At 41.8% G+C, this 15,349-nt stretch overlaps 6 protein-coding genes across 7 annotated transcripts; 1 reads left to right on the top strand and 5 right to left on the bottom strand.

The window, feature by feature from the left end:
* Positions 1-316: 316 nt before the first annotated feature.
* Positions 317-2,129, bottom strand: LOC308121535 (claudin-4-like). Of its 2 annotated transcripts, XM_080482808.1 has the most exons (2): positions 1,503-2,105; positions 323-1,418 (listed from the first exon to the last, which is right to left on the bottom strand). In XM_080482808.1, the coding sequence occupies exons 1-2, from the start codon at positions 1,849-1,851 to the stop codon at positions 889-891; spliced, it is 879 nt and encodes a 292-aa protein (XP_080338934.1). In that variant the 5' UTR covers positions 1,852-2,105; the 3' UTR covers positions 323-888. The 2 variants fall into 2 exon arrangements, with proteins under 2 accessions (XP_080338933.1, XP_080338934.1); XM_080482807.1 differs by having other exon boundaries at positions 317-2,129.
* A 918-nt stretch (positions 2,130-3,047) lies between these two features.
* On the bottom strand, positions 3,048-4,179 carry LOC308121541 (claudin-4-like). Its single transcript, XM_080482816.1, has one exon. It carries the CDS (start codon positions 4,055-4,057, stop codon positions 3,425-3,427), a length of 633 nt encoding a protein of 210 aa, XP_080338942.1. The 5' UTR covers positions 4,058-4,179; the 3' UTR covers positions 3,048-3,424.
* Positions 4,180-6,665: 2,486 nt separating this feature from the next.
* LOC308121881 (claudin-4-like) lies at positions 6,666-8,912 on the bottom strand (the record flags this gene model as incomplete). Its single annotated transcript, XM_080483407.1, has 3 exons — positions 6,666-7,088; positions 7,735-7,977; positions 8,778-8,912. The coding sequence occupies 3 exons, from the start codon at positions 8,910-8,912 to the stop codon at positions 6,666-6,668; spliced, it is 801 nt and encodes a 266-aa protein (XP_080339533.1).
* Positions 8,559-10,572, bottom strand: LOC308121542 (claudin-4-like). The gene is made up of 2 exons (XM_080482817.1): positions 9,833-10,572; positions 8,559-9,670 (listed from the first exon to the last, which is right to left on the bottom strand). The coding sequence occupies exon 1, from the start codon at positions 10,438-10,440 to the stop codon at positions 9,883-9,885; it is 558 nt and encodes a 185-aa protein (XP_080338943.1). The 5' UTR covers positions 10,441-10,572; the 3' UTR covers positions 8,559-9,670; positions 9,833-9,882.
* A 1,454-nt stretch (positions 10,573-12,026) lies between these two features.
* On the bottom strand, positions 12,027-12,686 carry LOC308121880 (claudin-like protein ZF-A89; the record flags this gene model as incomplete). Its single annotated transcript, XM_080483406.1, has 1 exon — positions 12,027-12,686. The coding sequence occupies one exon, from the start codon at positions 12,684-12,686 to the stop codon at positions 12,027-12,029; it is 660 nt and encodes a 219-aa protein (XP_080339532.1).
* A 1,554-nt stretch (positions 12,687-14,240) lies between these two features.
* cldn29 (claudin 29) lies at positions 14,241-14,873 on the top strand (the record flags this gene model as incomplete). The annotated part of the gene is made up of 1 exon (XM_080482815.1): positions 14,241-14,873. One exon carries the CDS (start codon positions 14,241-14,243, stop codon positions 14,871-14,873), a length of 633 nt encoding a protein of 210 aa, XP_080338941.1.
* Positions 14,874-15,349: the final 476 nt, after the last annotated feature.

Genomic DNA, 15,349 nt, shown 5'->3' with positions numbered 1-15,349 from the left:
TTGAGTCATCATGTGTGTGCATCACCACGACATTGTATTATGATGAGAGAATGCAGAATGTCTGAACAAATGAAACCAAACAACACGCTCTGTAAACATGATTCACTGAAACTCAATGTTGAATCCACCACACACACATTGTGTGTCCTCCTCTACCAACACACACACCTGCGAGTCTCTGTCAAACCTGTTTGTCCTGTGGATTTTACTAACCTGGGAAGTTCGGGGGGATGCTGAGAGGCCCTTCAACAACTACATCACAATTTCGTATTGCACTTCCAATACAATTTACCACATAAAATAATGATTTCATCATTAAAACTAAAAGTCCTTTATTGGAAAGTGTATAAACATGCGTCCCATTAAACACAAATCACAACGGCAATTCACAGTGATAACAAGCAGAAACATTGCAAACTTCTTTGTTATAATAACAATGTCAGATTTTGTACATTCAACACATGTTCTTATTGACAACGTTAAACTCCAATGAAGCTACTTTATCACAAAGTCTAGCATAAACAAAAAGATAAAAGGTTTGAGGTAAAATTCTTGGTATAGACGGATTCATTATTAATTAGTGCATCTCAATGTGATGATGGTTCACGTTACACATCAAACTAAACGCTTTACAAAAGACGAGATCGACTGCAACAATTCATCTTATTACATTTCACATATAAAAAAAATGTCCTTCCGTCCAGTAAACATTAGAAATATTCATCTGTACTTTAAAAACAAAGCTTAATAATAAAGTATAACTATATTTGAATGACTTCTCAACAGTAAATGTTCACAAAAACAAACAGTATTTCTTCATATACCTCTTACAGTAAACAATGTGTGTAAACATAACTGCATGCATTATATTCAAGTGTCTTTCTCATATTATATGTATGTTCTTGCTGGATTTGAAGATACATCTTCATTATCGCTCTTTTGGGATGAATGTTCTTCCATCTCTGCTCGTTTCAGCTGAGATTTTGTTGATAATGCCTCGCTGGGGTCAGATTGGATCGATTCTCGTTTTTTCATTTGTGATTTTGACGAAGATGCCCATGACCTTTCCGAGTAATGTTCAGGTCCATCCTCCAAAGGAGGCCGTGTATACTGCGGGGGCTTTGAAGTAGATCCCCCGTAGCTCTGAGACCTGGGGAGCATTGTGACAGGCTGCGACCTAGCCGATGGTATCTGGCTGCGGCGAGAACCCATCTGGGTGGACCCGTTAGAAGAGCGGACCGCCACGTAGCGGACGGAGGGGCTCTTGTCTTGGTCGTGGGCTTTGAGGGGACACGATGACTGGATGAACAAACCGCCTCCCAGAATAAGCAGGATGGACGCCCCCCAGCCGATGTAGAGGCAGGCTCCGATCTCCCTCCGCTGAGCGTCTATGGAGGCGCTGTAGAACTTCCTGACCACTGCCCCGGCCACCCAGGAGGAGGGAATCAAACAGAGCACCCCCGCCACAATCAATACTGCCCCCGCTGCTACAGCCACCTTACCCTTTGCCCCGCCTCCTTCTTCATCCAAAAAGCGGGTGCACTTTCCACCGATGAACGCCAGAATGAGACCCATGCCACCAGTCACGATCGCAAGGACGGTGAGAGCCCTGGCTGCCTGCAGGTCAGCGCTGAGAGCGAGGAGGGACTCGTAGGGTTTACACTGCATCTGCCCTGTGCTTTGGACCACACAGGTCATCCAGATGCCCTCCCAGATGGTCTGCGAGGTGACGATGGTGCTGCCCACAAAGGCCGTGACTCTCCACAAGGGCAGCAAGCAGCTGATGAGGACCCCGGCCCACCCGAAGAGGCACAGGATGCTGGCCAGCATCTGCATCCCCAACGAGGCCATGGTGGTGATGTCGAAAGGAAAACTCCTTGTTGTGTCGTGTTCTGGTGTCCTTTAAGACGTCTGTGCAGCCTCTTTCCTTCCCTCCTGGTCTCTGTGGTCAGTTTCTTTTGGTATTTCACAAAAAGCTTTTCTTCTCTGGCAGGATTTTTCTCTGTTTTTCACGCTGCTCCATTTTGGTGTGAAACATTTTCCAGCAAGTTACAAAGTTTCTTCTTCAAGGACGCAGCGCCTCGTCTGACTGTCGTTTTCTCTCTGTCCAACCACTGGGAGCTTTTACTCGACTCCAGGTGTGTCTCTCCTTTGTTTACAGCCTATTTTCCATCTGTCCCTCCCCTTTTGTGTCACTAACTGCTCACCTCTTCTTCCATCCTGTCTCCATTTCTCTACCTGCCTGTATCACACCCACTCTACTGGAAACGAAAAGGGGAGGAGCTTAACTGAAAGGTAGAGAGAGTGAGGGAGAAACGGCAGTGACAATCCATTCTGGTCATTTATGCAAAATGACCGATTATTTTGGAAAAAAAAGCTTTGGAAGGAGGAGGACAAAAGCCCTCTGTGCTTCAAACATTCGCATCGTTCAGCCTCTTTGACGAAGCCAATTCTGATTTGTGAATGTAATTAGTGAGGACCGCAGCTTTTGTGCAGGCTTAACTGAACATTGCACGCAAACTGTGTGCACACAGAAAGGCTTTGTAACCAGAGGAGAGGGAACCCAATATTTCAGAAAGGAGACAAACAAGTTTCACACAGGAAGAATCCGCGATGCTGAATAACCAGTTTGAAACGAGCAGAAAACTCCTCCACACCCGCAACACGGTAGCAAGCACAAAGTAAACTAAGCGGGCTCAAAATCTGTAATCTAATCTCGTCCTTGCAGAGTTCAAATGAAGAATCGGGAGTCAAATTTCCTTCTTGCCGTATAGTTATTAAGACTGACAATTATATGCATTCAAAATAAAGTGGCAGCAAAAAATGTTTTTAATTGGCTAAAACAAGATGGAAAAGTGGGGATACTGCATATTTAGCCTCATTTCTTGGGCAGCCAGGAGACGTCACAACCAGTTTGGAAAGATTCTTTAAGCACTTGTAAAACCAGATCTACATGTTTTCAGCATTTGCCATTATTGTAAGTATAGCTAGATTTCAGAAAGTAAAAAAAAAAAAACATCAAATCATAAATGACAACAGAAACAGAATGTGAATAAAATGTTTATTAAAAACAAATTATATATAAATTTTCAGCCACTTTCAACTCGTTCAAGTGGAGGTAAAGAAAATGTTTAAACAAAGAGACATTTCACATCTTGACATTAAAATCATCCCAACATCACATTTCATAAAAGTCAGTTATGTGGAACTTTAAATTTGAACTACAGTCCATAAAAAAGGTATAAATGTATATAGACAGAATCATATTTCACAGCATGTTTAATTGTTTTGATCTGGAGGTTTGCCACATACAAACACGCACACAAAGTTCTGCATTCATACTGAAAATTCACAAATATTTATATTGTTGACTTCCTCTGACTGATTAGGCTTCGGTGGAGATAATTGGCACAAAATCCTTGACCTAAACGTAGGCCTTGCTGCTTTCCACAGAGCGAGCCTTGGAGTACTTAACATCATAGTCCGTCTCATCACGAGGAGGACAGGAGCTGCAGAGGATGCCTCCCCCCAGGAACAGCAGTCCCGCCGACCCCCAGCCGATGTAGAGCGAAGCCCCCAACTCCCTCTTCTGTGCGTTGGTCAGGATCGGGTTGTAGAAATCCTGAATGATGGTGTTGGCGGTCCAGCAGACGGGCACGAGCACCAGCAGACCTGCAATGAGGAAGACGATTCCAGAAGCAATGGCCACTTTGCACTTTTGAGCTTCGTCCTCCACGAAGTTGGTGCATTTGCCGCCGATCACGCCGAGCAAGATCCCGAACACGCCGACAATGATGGCGATGACAACCAGTGCTCTGGCAGCCTGCAGGTCCTGAGGCAAGGCCAGCAGGGAATCGTAGACTTTGCACTGCATCTGGCCTGTACTCTGGGTCACACAGTTCATCCATAAACCCTCCCAGATCACCTGAGACGTGACGATGTTGGCACCGATGAAGGCTGTGACTTTCCAGGTGGGGAGCGCGCAAATGATGATGCTCCCGAAAAACCCGATGATGGCCAGGGACAAAGCCAGAATCTGTCTACAAGCAGACACCATGCTGAAGCTGCGCTGGTCTCTTGGGATGAGAAAAGTTATCTACTTCCAGGAGATGACGTAATATGTGAAGAAGCTCAGCGAGATTTATTTTAAAATTCACCCACACGAAACTGACCGTTTCCTCTTCTGAAAGGTATGATACTCAAGGGGAAGTCAGAGGAGGAGTTTTCTTCAGTCATCTGGGAACTGAAACTGGTTTGTCAAGAATTCTTAGAATTCTGTTGCAGTAAACACGACATTTCAAAGCCCCTAAAGAAAAAACAACACCACACAAGCTTAGAGCCATGCACACTGTCCTGAATCATTATCTTAACTATAAAAATATCAAGTCTTTTTATGCAAAAATGGACTTTAAGTGACAAACATTCAAGAAATGTCACTGAATTGCAGGTTTAGCCAACTAGAATAAGGCTGTCGCCCCAAATAGAACCCCAGCCTATCTCATCCATTGCTTAAATGAACCCAGTTTATACAGACAACAGCGACCAGAATAATCTGTTGTTATTCAGATTAGCCTTTAGGACTCCTCTCAATGCCAGAGCAGTTTGACCTAATCACAGTATTTCAGGGTGAGACAACAGTGAAGTCAAAATATATTTAAGTCAAAATATTCCATATCAAACAATAAGTTGTTTGAATACCTTCAGTGCTGTAAGGGGGGTTAAATGTCCAGGAAGCAGCCGACAGACTCTTTGGTTTTTTCCTCAGTGTGCAGCCGTGAGATCAGGAAAAACCACAGAACAGGCATTATGCTGGAGACCTCAGGTGTTTTCAGGGCTTCATCATGGCTGATTCATTTCAATCAGGTGTGCTGGAGCAGAGAGACCAATACAATATGTAGAAATAGCCTAATGCATTTTAAAGGTGGTAAAACCTGGTACTGGAGGGGAAGTATCCAGCCTGTTAATTTAGTTATTTTGGGAAAATTCCCTTTGTTGTTGTACAACACAGCATTGGTGGAAATATGTGGTCAATATTTGGATAATTGTATGAGGGTATCAGGTATCTCACCATATAAACCAGATAATCTGTTGTAGTTTGTGTCATGTGGCCTGGAGCTGTACATGAAACATGCCCATAATTGTACTATATAAAGTGATCCTGGATTTGTATTTTTCTTTTTTCAGTGCAAACCACAAGTGATTGTTCAAGTCTTTTTAATGTTTTTTTGTGCTTTTTATATTGGATGCAATGTTTTATTTCTGTGTTATTTCTGTGATAAATGCAAAGAGTTTGTTTGATTAAGTTATTTGGATTGATTCCCTCAGTGTTTGTGATTATTTGAAATGAGGTGTTCAATAGCTGTATAATTGTATCACTGGTTTTGATTCATTCATCTGGACCAAATATGGCACATGTTGGCATTACATGACTTTATTCAGCATTCATTCATTCATTCATTCATTCATTCATTCATTCATTCATTCATAGAGTTTGTGTCACTGCATTGTGATCAACAAATAGAACATTCAGAGGAGTTCACCTTCACCACTGTTTGTGAGGTATATAATGTGTTTCACATGCTCGACACAACAAACATGATTTTGTCTTTTACTTATCCAAGTGGATTTTAAAACCAAACCCAACAAACTGCAAGCATTTTACAATATTACTTGAGTGTTCAGTCATTCTTAAGCTCCTCTCAAATGCTCAGAAAATCTATTCAGTCACGTATTTGACAGTGAAGGGAGTCTTTTTTGTTGTTGTTGTTACCTCGGTACAGTGTGTTGTTTTGTTATGAGGAAGTGTTGGAATAAATATCTGCAAAGAATTAAAAGAGCTCACACTAAAACCATAATTCCCTTTGTCTTTATTAGCACTGCTTTGACTGAGTACAAGCTTCTCTTGAAAACCATACACAAGGAAAATGGAAAATATACAAGTAACATGATCAGGACAATTATGACCAGGTTATTGTGTGTGAAGACATCCAAGTTAGAAAAATATATATATAAATGCAAGTAAACATGCGAGTGGAATGCTTGGGTTTGAGTTTGAGTGTTAACCCGAGTACTTGCTTTTTTACTTTGTAAATCTTCTCATGATAGTTTTGCATGTAAACAAAGTATGATAATGTTGGTGAGAATATTTAAGACTTGCATATTAAGGTATCTTGGTACCCTTAGGTTTGCATGTTTTCCCTGTGTGTGTTTATCCCATGTCCTCCACTTTTCACACACAGTCTAAAAAATTTAAAAAATTTAAAAAAAGCTATTTAGTGGTTTGCTGTCATATGGATAGATGGATTTTTACTTTCACGTAAAATTGGTTTTAGGTTACTATTGTATTTTTACTGACCGAGATGAACAGATGAGACTGTTTAGGATGGACATGGCTTTTTCTTATGTTAATCAATGAGCACTGCACCGGTAACATAAATGAAGAAATAAAACTAAAAGAAAATTAATGTGACTTTCCATTTTGTCATTCTAGTGTTTACCACAACATCAGTAGAGAGGAAAATAACACACATTCTTCCATTATAAAAAGACATTTTGAAAGAGTTTCTTGTTAAGCATAGCTATAAATACGTAAATATGTCCTGTCCTCTTATCTGCTGACACTGATCTGTTTGATATTATGCAGCCAAAAGTCTCTTGCTCAGATCTCAATATCGCCTCTGAGTTTGATTATAAATTCCAGCCATCCTTGAGTTCAGGGAGTCCTGTTGATGCACTTGAGCTGTGAGGTTCACCATTGTAGGGTCGTTTGGTCTTATAAAATCCCCCCTCATGGTAGCCATGCGGGATGAGCTGTCAGTGAACTGAGTGCTGGAGTTGTACGGCAAGTAGTAGTATGAGGGAAGAGGTCTCTCCTCCCGCCCACAGACGAAGCAGAGGAGAGCGCCGCTGAGCAGGAGCAGCGCCGAGGAAGCCCAGCCGATGTAGATGGAGGAGCCCACCTCCCTTTTTAAGGCAGCGGGCACAAACGGGTCATTGTACAAAGAGAGGGTGGCTGCTGCTGACCAGCTGACTGAAATCAGGCTCAAGACGCCAGACAACAAGCACAGAACTCCACCCAGTAAGCATACCTGGCAATATAAAGCAAACAAGAGACCAAAGTGAAATTCATCAGAAAATGACAATAATGATAATGATAAATGCAAGAATATCCCTGATTTCAATCCTGTTGGGCCTTTTCTGTCAGTATGTTGCATGTCTTCCGCATCAGTATTATACGAAAATGAGACCAGTTAGTTCTGTGTAAGAAAGTCAGCTGGTTCACAAATACAGTGTTTTGGTGTGTAACTGCGGGATTTTGCAGAGAAAATGAGAACAACAAAGGAGGCTGAACTCCTGATAAATGTACAAACTGAAAACCTACGAAAATGCAAGCAGTATAAAAGCATTGAGTGTTATCATCAAGGTGTGAGTGAGAGGGATCGAACATCCACAGATCAACATTCTGTGCATTGTTATTGAAGGAAATTCATCAGCAGACCTGACAAAGCATGCAGAATTTCTATATTTTAAAATATACCTGAAGCAGATTTTCCACCTCTGTCACACAAAGAGTGAAACTTACTCTATTACCTCTAAACTTACATTATACACATGCATCACACCATGTAGTAATTTGTGGTTTATTGGAGGTCCAGAAGCAATAAATTACATTTGTCATTGCTTTTTTTTAAGTAGCATCTGTGCAACTAATGTACAGATCATCAGCGTCATCACCTTCTTTTTGGAGGAAGAATTGGAAGGAGGCTCCAGTGGTTCGGGGGGATCCCCGCTACAGTTGACTACTCCTCCTCCGAGGAGAGTGACGATGAAGCCCAGAATCCCGAAAAGGATGGAGATGAGTGTGAGGGCGCGTCCTGCCTGGATGTCAGTGGTCAGTGTGATGGACGTTGTGTGTCTCTTGCACTGCATTTGGCCTGTTGATTGGAAAATGCAGTGCAGCCACAGACCATCCCACACCTCAGAGACAGATAAGGACCAACATTAACATTTTGTAAGCTGGACAAGACACAATATATGATGACATCCAGGAGAGCAGAGATGAATGTAGATCATTTAGTCAGGGAGATACACGAGGGGTATCAAGAGTTATACGTGAGCAGTTCACAGAAAACTAATTTGAAAGATAAAACCACTACTGACAGTTCTCTTTAGCATTTAGAGATCGGAATGGAAATAAACCTTTTAATTGTTTAGTTTTTGTATTTATTTCATCATCTTGCTTTTGTTAATTCTACCTCTACCAGTTTATTTAAGATAGGCGATTCAGCTGTGAAAAGAATTCACTAATAAACATTAACGTAGCACCGTCAAATATCACATAGTGCAACATTTATCTACATTTAAATATCCTCAACAATAAATTGAAGTAATAATGTCTAGTTCTATACTTCTTGGTCGCCAATCAGCCTGAAAATGCCCCCATATTTAATTTAATCTTTAATTTTTAATTGAATAACTTAGGAAAATACACAGGTTCCTGTGGAGGAGCACATCTGTGACAAACTGTAGTAAAGGAAACCTTGCTCACACAATTGTTTCTCAAAGTTTTAATCCTGAGTAAACCTCAACAGGCCAACAATACGGTCACTCAATGTAATGAATATTGGAATGAAAATTACAGAATGATTTGAATCAATTTATTCAGATTTTTCCAATTAGCTGATTCTGTAATTTTGGAACAAATATCAACATTTATAGATAGTAGTACATCTGCCTGCCAGCATAACCATCAATATGTAAAAACCATATGGCCTTACCGTTTGTGCAGTCACAATATTTGCTCCCACAAAAGATGTCTCCCGCCACATTGGAAGCCCACACGTCAAACACACTCCTAAAACACCCAAGAGACAAAAAGCCAGACCTCCAATCATCCTGCCCTGACCCCCCATTTAGAAGAAAATACACAGTTCTGCTGCAGCAAAACCAGAAAAACACAACAAAGCTACTCTCCGTCAACACAAAAAATACAAAACCCGGCACAGTTTCTGTGAAAAGAAACTCTGCAAAAACATTTCTCTTGTCAGGTGTAAGAGAGAGTAACCGATGCTCCACGGGTGTTTTCCTTAAAGACTTAAAAAGTCAGATGACACAAAGATCAACATGGAAATGCAAATGCAGTCTGGAGAGAGGCAACCTTTAAAGGGTCTGTCAATAAAGAAAGTACTCAAACAGCCCTAAGCTGAACTATAAGCAAGTTTCTCTGGCCTTTAAGGATGCAGCTGAAGTTGGGCATTGCATCTTTTACAGTAACATTGCTTTCCCCTCTATTTCTTTGAGACATAAAATATGAAGAAATGTTTGATTTGCAGATTTTACAGAAATTGTTGCAAAAGTAAAAAGTTGAAGCTCACATCAATCAAATGTATTGATAAGATGTAAAAAAAAATGACAGAAGAAATCAAATGAGACCTGAGATGGTCAATCACACTGGAATGTTAAATCTGTTTGTTATTTATCATTTATTTTAATTTCAGACATTCTGAGTGCTGTTACTGAAAGAAGTAGGTCAAAGTAAAACATACAAGAACATTTATTTATACACAGGCATACAATCATGAATATTAGTGATTCTAGTTAAAAGGACAGCGTTGGTCTTTTTCTTCTGTCAACAATGTGGAGTGCAAGATGAATCAACACCGATGTTTGCCTAAAAAGAAAAGAATCTTTACACATCAGCTGCACTCTTACCGATTCTTTTTCTATCATTTTGAAACATACAAGAATAGATTTGTTACATTATTTTCACATTTAGAAAATGGAATAGTGCAATTCTAAAGGAGAATAAAAGGCATCACATGCAAATGATCACCTTCATCATATCATCAGTCACTGTTGCTTTCTTTCCAATGCAACATGTCCTCAGCATCCAAAAGTGCTGCACAGTATCCCTCCTCCAAGGACCAGCAGGGCTCCAGAAGCCCAGCCCACGTATATGGAGGCTCCCAGCTCGCCCCGCCTCTCCTCGATAGCTTCAGGGCTGAAAAAACCTGTGATGATGTTGTGAGCCGTCAAGCTGACAGGTATAATGCACAGCAGTCCTGCGATTATGAACACCACGCCTCCAGACAGGCCAATGTTGGTTTTGTGCCGCCTGTCATAGTGGAAGAAGTTGGTGCAGTTTGCCCCGACCACGATGAGCCCGATGGCCACCACGCTGACGCCGATGGAGCTGCAGATCAGAGCTCTCCCAACCTGCAGGTCCCGCGGCAGAGCCAGAATGGAGTCGTAGGCTTTACACTGAGACTGACCCGTGCTCTGGACGACGCAGTTCATCCACAGACCTTCCCAGAAGATCTGGGAGGTGACGATGTTTGAACCTACGAAAGCCGTGACCTTCCACATTGGCAGCCCACAGATGAGGATGGTGCCGAGAAATCCAATGATGGCCAAACACACACCGACGAGCTGAGTCTGCATGGTGTCCAAAAGATAGTCCAAGTGTTTGAAAGTGACCGGAGCAACGGAATCAACCCTCAGCGTTGGTTGACACCATTTTAGCTTTCACTCGACTTGTTTTGCAGTGTGCGTCTTTTCTTTTACACTGCAGGTATTAGTGAAGCAACAGGGAGGAGACTTGGTTTGTGGATTTCCTGCTCGACCTGATTCCTGTTCACAGTGAATTCTGAACAAGTAGGAGAAAGAAGTTAAAAGGTATCATGTAAACAAACACTTGTGTGATTCAATACTAAAGGAACAAGGTTTAAATGCACTAAAGTACCCATCCAGTAATGTAAAGAATAATCCACATTAGACTTTACTTTCCCCCAAATTTATAACAAATCATTGGACTTTTTTACTGGCAGAATTTTAAGATAAGATATCCCTTTATCTCGCATGTGGAGAAATTTGCAGTGGTACAACAGGATAGTACAGAGAAAGACTTAAAGGGCTTAAGGAAAGAAATCCCATTTTTGATTCCAAGCTAGGGCCTTTAAGATGAACTTCCCAATTATGTGCCAGTAATCCTTTCAACTATCCAAAACACATTCAGGGGTTTCAATCTCAGTCCTGCATGTTTCCCCATGTCTCCCTGCTTCCACACAGCTGATTGCAATGAGCGGCTTGTCTGGGTTTGTGCTGAACCATCAGGACATTCAGGGGAGGGAGACATGGAACACATGCAGGGCTAAGGCCCTCCAGGGTCTGAGTTTGAGACCTCTGCAAGGTTTCCTAAATGTTAGAGTAACTCCTCACCATCAAAAACAAATTGCAATTATAATGTATTTTTGAGTCCATTAAATGTTTTACCAGAACAATAAGCCCACCATTACCAAGTATGCACAGATTAGGTTAGACAAATGGGTTTATGCAGAGATTTCCCCATGAGCTAAAGTAAATCAATATAAGTCAACATCTTGCCAATTAGTGCATGAAAGGATTTAAGAGGAAAGAAAAAGTATGGCATGAAAATTTAGCCATTACCCCTTGTTTCAACAATTAAGTCTGCCATTTTGAATAAAGCTTAAACTGCTCTTTTCCTGCCATGGAGACTTAAGGATCAGACTGCAGAGATTGTTCCTTCCAAAAACTAAAGAATGCATTAAAGTTGGCGCTTTCCAGACATGAAGGCCGGTCAAAAGACTAGAGATTACATTTCTACCCGATCAAAGCAAAAAATGTGGCTTCTTTGACAATTGTAGAGTCGTTTTCAAAGACTTTTGCTCACCATGGTGAAAAGTGCAAATGTCAAAATGCATTTTGAACTTCCTTTGTGGCTGTCATTCTACTGAAAACCCTTTGTGTTAAAGTTTGGCCAAAGCCATTTCTCACATTTGAACAGCTTGGTGCTCATTCAGCAGAGCAGAGGCTGCATGTTAGAATTGCAAAATCCATGTTAGTTTAAAAATGAGTGAAGTTTGACTACCTTGAAATGACAAAGGCAAAAAAATTTTACTTAAAAGAACTTTATTAAAAAAACTATAAAATAAGATTTTGCATCCACCATAAATGATTAAAGTCCAGTGTCTCAAAGCTGCGGTTGTGCAGTCCGACAAGTTGCAGATTCAAACGTAGGCATTCACACTTGGTCCTGAGGTGCTTGGTGGTCCGGACCTCACGTAGTGGGCACTGTAGGGGTATCGGTCCTTTCCCCGCTGGTCCTGGGAGCAGAGGTGAGACATCAGAAGTGCTCCTCCGATCAACAGAAGGCCAGCAGACCCCCAGCCGATGAACAGCGACGCTCCCAGCTCCCTCCTCTGCGCGTCGGTCATAATGGGGTTGTAGAAGGTCCGGATGATCTCATGGGCAGACCAGCACACAGGGATCAGGCACAGGATCCCACCAATGATGATGAAGACCCCCGCAACGACCGCCACCTTCCTCTTGGCCAGCTCGTCCTCGATGCAGTTGGTGCAGTTTCCCCCGGCCACAGCAAGCAGGATTCCCATGAACGCCACCAAGATGGAGATCACAACCAGGGCCCGGGCCGCCTGCAGGTCCTGAGGCAGAGCCAGCATGGAGTCATAGACCTTGCACTGCATCTGTCCGGTGCTCTGCTTCACGCAGTTCATCCAGAGGCCCTCCCAGAAAGTCTGTGCAGTCACAATGTTGGTCCCGATGAAGGCAGTCACCTTCCACATGGGCAGGGCACAGATGATGATGTCACCCATAAACCCAATGCACGCCAGAGCAATGGCAAGAATCTGGAGACCTGCAGACGTCATGTTGTCTCAGTCAGAGGGCAGGAGAAGTCTGATGTAGTTCACAAATCAACTGAAGGCAGCTCGCTCATGCAGCTTTTATATCCACATGGAGGTTTGGGTTCTGGTTGGTTCTTTGGAGTTGCCCTGATGAGAAACACCTGTGGTCAATTAGTGAGTCTCATCAGCTCAGTCTCCAGTGGAACGTTGTATAACCTGAATGTGTTTGGATGATTGCCGCTACAGATACATAAACTACCCAACTTGAACTTAAATTATACCATGAAAATATGAAGATATCATGAGAAGTTAGTGAGTTTATGTTTCATTCAAGTGTGGCTGCACGCGAAGGAAGGAAAAAGTGAGCAGGAGTATGAACAAAGAAGATTTATTTGAGGATAACAGGAAATCTGGCAGTTGGGTTGGAGTTTCACATTTATTTTCTATTAGTAAATTCAGTTTTATTGCAATCAGTCAAGATGGTGGTTGTGACAAACTTTGACAAATCATAGGAAACTAGAGACATGCAACAAACTCACTGCAACACATTTTAAAAATGACATCTTATAAATCTAACAGCCAAAGTCCATTTCTGATCAAAACTCATTTGTTCATGCTAATACTTAATAGTACAGGCTATCATTGATTTAAAAAAAAAAAAAAAACGTCTTCAGTTGAAGAGATTACATTGTGATTTAATCTGTTATATTCATCCCAAATCACAAGACAAAGCTATATTTCCTTAATTCTTTCGTAATATTTTAAGATATTGCATTTGATCACATTGGATTGTAATCAGTGTATTTTTTGTGCTTGTGATGACTTGAGTTAAACTTGATTGTCTCCACATTTGCATTTTATCAGAATAACATTTATATTTTCATTCTTCCTACTGAACCCAAGTAACAGCCACTTAAAGTCAGCTTTACCACCACATTTCATCATGTTTTAGTGGCACAGAAGTCAAGCTGGGTGACCTGTGTTCATTACGTTGTGAGCTTCAGCAGACCTGTCTGTCATATGTACTCATGTGGACGTGTCAAACATCCATGCACAAAACAAAAACATAAAATAGAGACCTGTGAAAGATTTTATTCCAAGTAATTAGCAATGATGGTTTTATTCCCTTAAATAATATTAATATGCAGCCATGTGTTATTTGTGAGACTTTCTACACATCTGACATTTGCTCTCTCACCATTGAAAAAGGTTAATTTTACAACAGTTTTTTGTAATTTCATGCTGTTTCTATGTTTGAGTTATGGACATCTTTGATGTAACAACACTATTAAAGCTCCCTTTCATTCTCTGAGCTCTTCAGGGGCTCTGCAGGGCCTCTTTGTGGGGGAGAGACGCCACTGAAGTCAAAGGCTGCTTGATAGATGTTTATATCTGACCAGTGGAGCCAAGCCCTCCCATAGGACGGAGGTGAAGGGTTTGAGGGTGGTGACATGGTGGTGGGGGGGGGGGGCTTTGTAGTCACGTAAAACGTCTCTGCAGCGAGAGAAATTTTTAGTTGGCACTCATAAGAAGAGCAGAACCACAGCAAGAGAAAAAGAGTAACAACAGCAAAGAGTGATGGCATCTTTAGGACTGCAGATTCTGGGTGTCGGGCTTGCGGTGCTAGGATGGATTGGAAACATACTGATCTGCATGCTGCCCCTGTGGAAGGTGTCTGCTTTCATTGGGAACAACATCGTGGTGGCTCAGACAATCTGGGAAGGACTGTGGATGACCTGTGTGGTGCAGAGCACGGGTCAGATGCAGTGCAAGGTCTACGACTCCCTCCTCGCTCTGCCTCCTGACCTCCAGGCAGCACGGGCCATGGTGGTCATCGCCATCCTCTCCTCTCTGTTCGGCCTGCTCCTCTCTGTTGTCGGGGGGAAATGCACCACCTGTGTTGGAGACAAAGTGGCGAAAGCGCGAGTGGCCATCTCCTCAGGCGTTTTCTTCATCCTGGGTGGAGCGCTGTGTCTTGTAACTGTTTCTCTGCCCGCTAACAACATCATCAAGGACTTCTACAACCCCTTGGTGCCTGATGCTCAGAGGAGAGAGCTGGGCGCCTGCTTGTACCTGGGCTGGGGGGCAGCGGGACTGCTTCTGATCGGTGGCGCTCTCCTCTGCTGTCAGTGCCCAGCAAGGAGAGACCACTATAATGGGGCCAAATATTCCCCACCAAAATCTACAACACCCGGAAAGGAATTTGTCTGAACTGCTGCATCGCATTAGAGGCAGCACACCTCATCCAGGACCAGACTTCACCTGCTTTTTCAAGTCTAGATTTGCATTCTGACTAACAACCTTTGACTAACACAATGTGATCTCCTGTTTCCGAACGATACCTGATACTCAAAGGTATGTTAAAATAATACAGCGAGGATGTAGTTATGCTATTTGTTTTTATTGTTTTGTATAAGGATTTCTGTGTTCACTTGAATTCTTCTCATTTTTGAGAAATATTTTGCAACAGAAAGCACTTAAAACATAACTTGTGTTTGTAATGTGATGATTAAATTTAATTTTCAATGTTTTATTTGTGACAATAAAAGATATTTTTGTCATCAGTTCTGTTTGTATGATTTGAAATTGTTTATTTAGAAGAATAGAACAAAGTATCTTTATTAATGACCCTGTTTAAAGATATTAACATACTTGTTTATAAAAAACATACATTTAACAGGTAAAAT

The sequence above is a fragment of the Lipophrys pholis genome (assembly GCF_963383615.2).
Source record: "Lipophrys pholis genome assembly, chromosome: 16".
Lineage (NCBI taxonomy): Eukaryota > Metazoa > Chordata > Actinopteri > Blenniiformes > Blenniidae > Lipophrys > Lipophrys pholis.
This window is presented reverse-complemented; position numbering and strand designations above follow the sequence as displayed.

Bases quoted from the DNA above. Each gene is read 5' to 3' on its own strand.
- LOC308121535 (XM_080482807.1), bottom strand. From the start codon at position 1,851: ATGGCCTCGTTGGGGATGCAGATGCTGGCCAGCATCCTGTGCCTCTTC.
- LOC308121541 (XM_080482816.1), bottom strand. From the start codon at position 4,057: ATGGTGTCTGCTTGTAGACAGATTCTGGCTTTGTCCCTGGCCATCATC.
- LOC308121542 (XM_080482817.1), bottom strand. From the start codon at position 10,440: ATGCAGACTCAGCTCGTCGGTGTGTGTTTGGCCATCATTGGATTTCTC.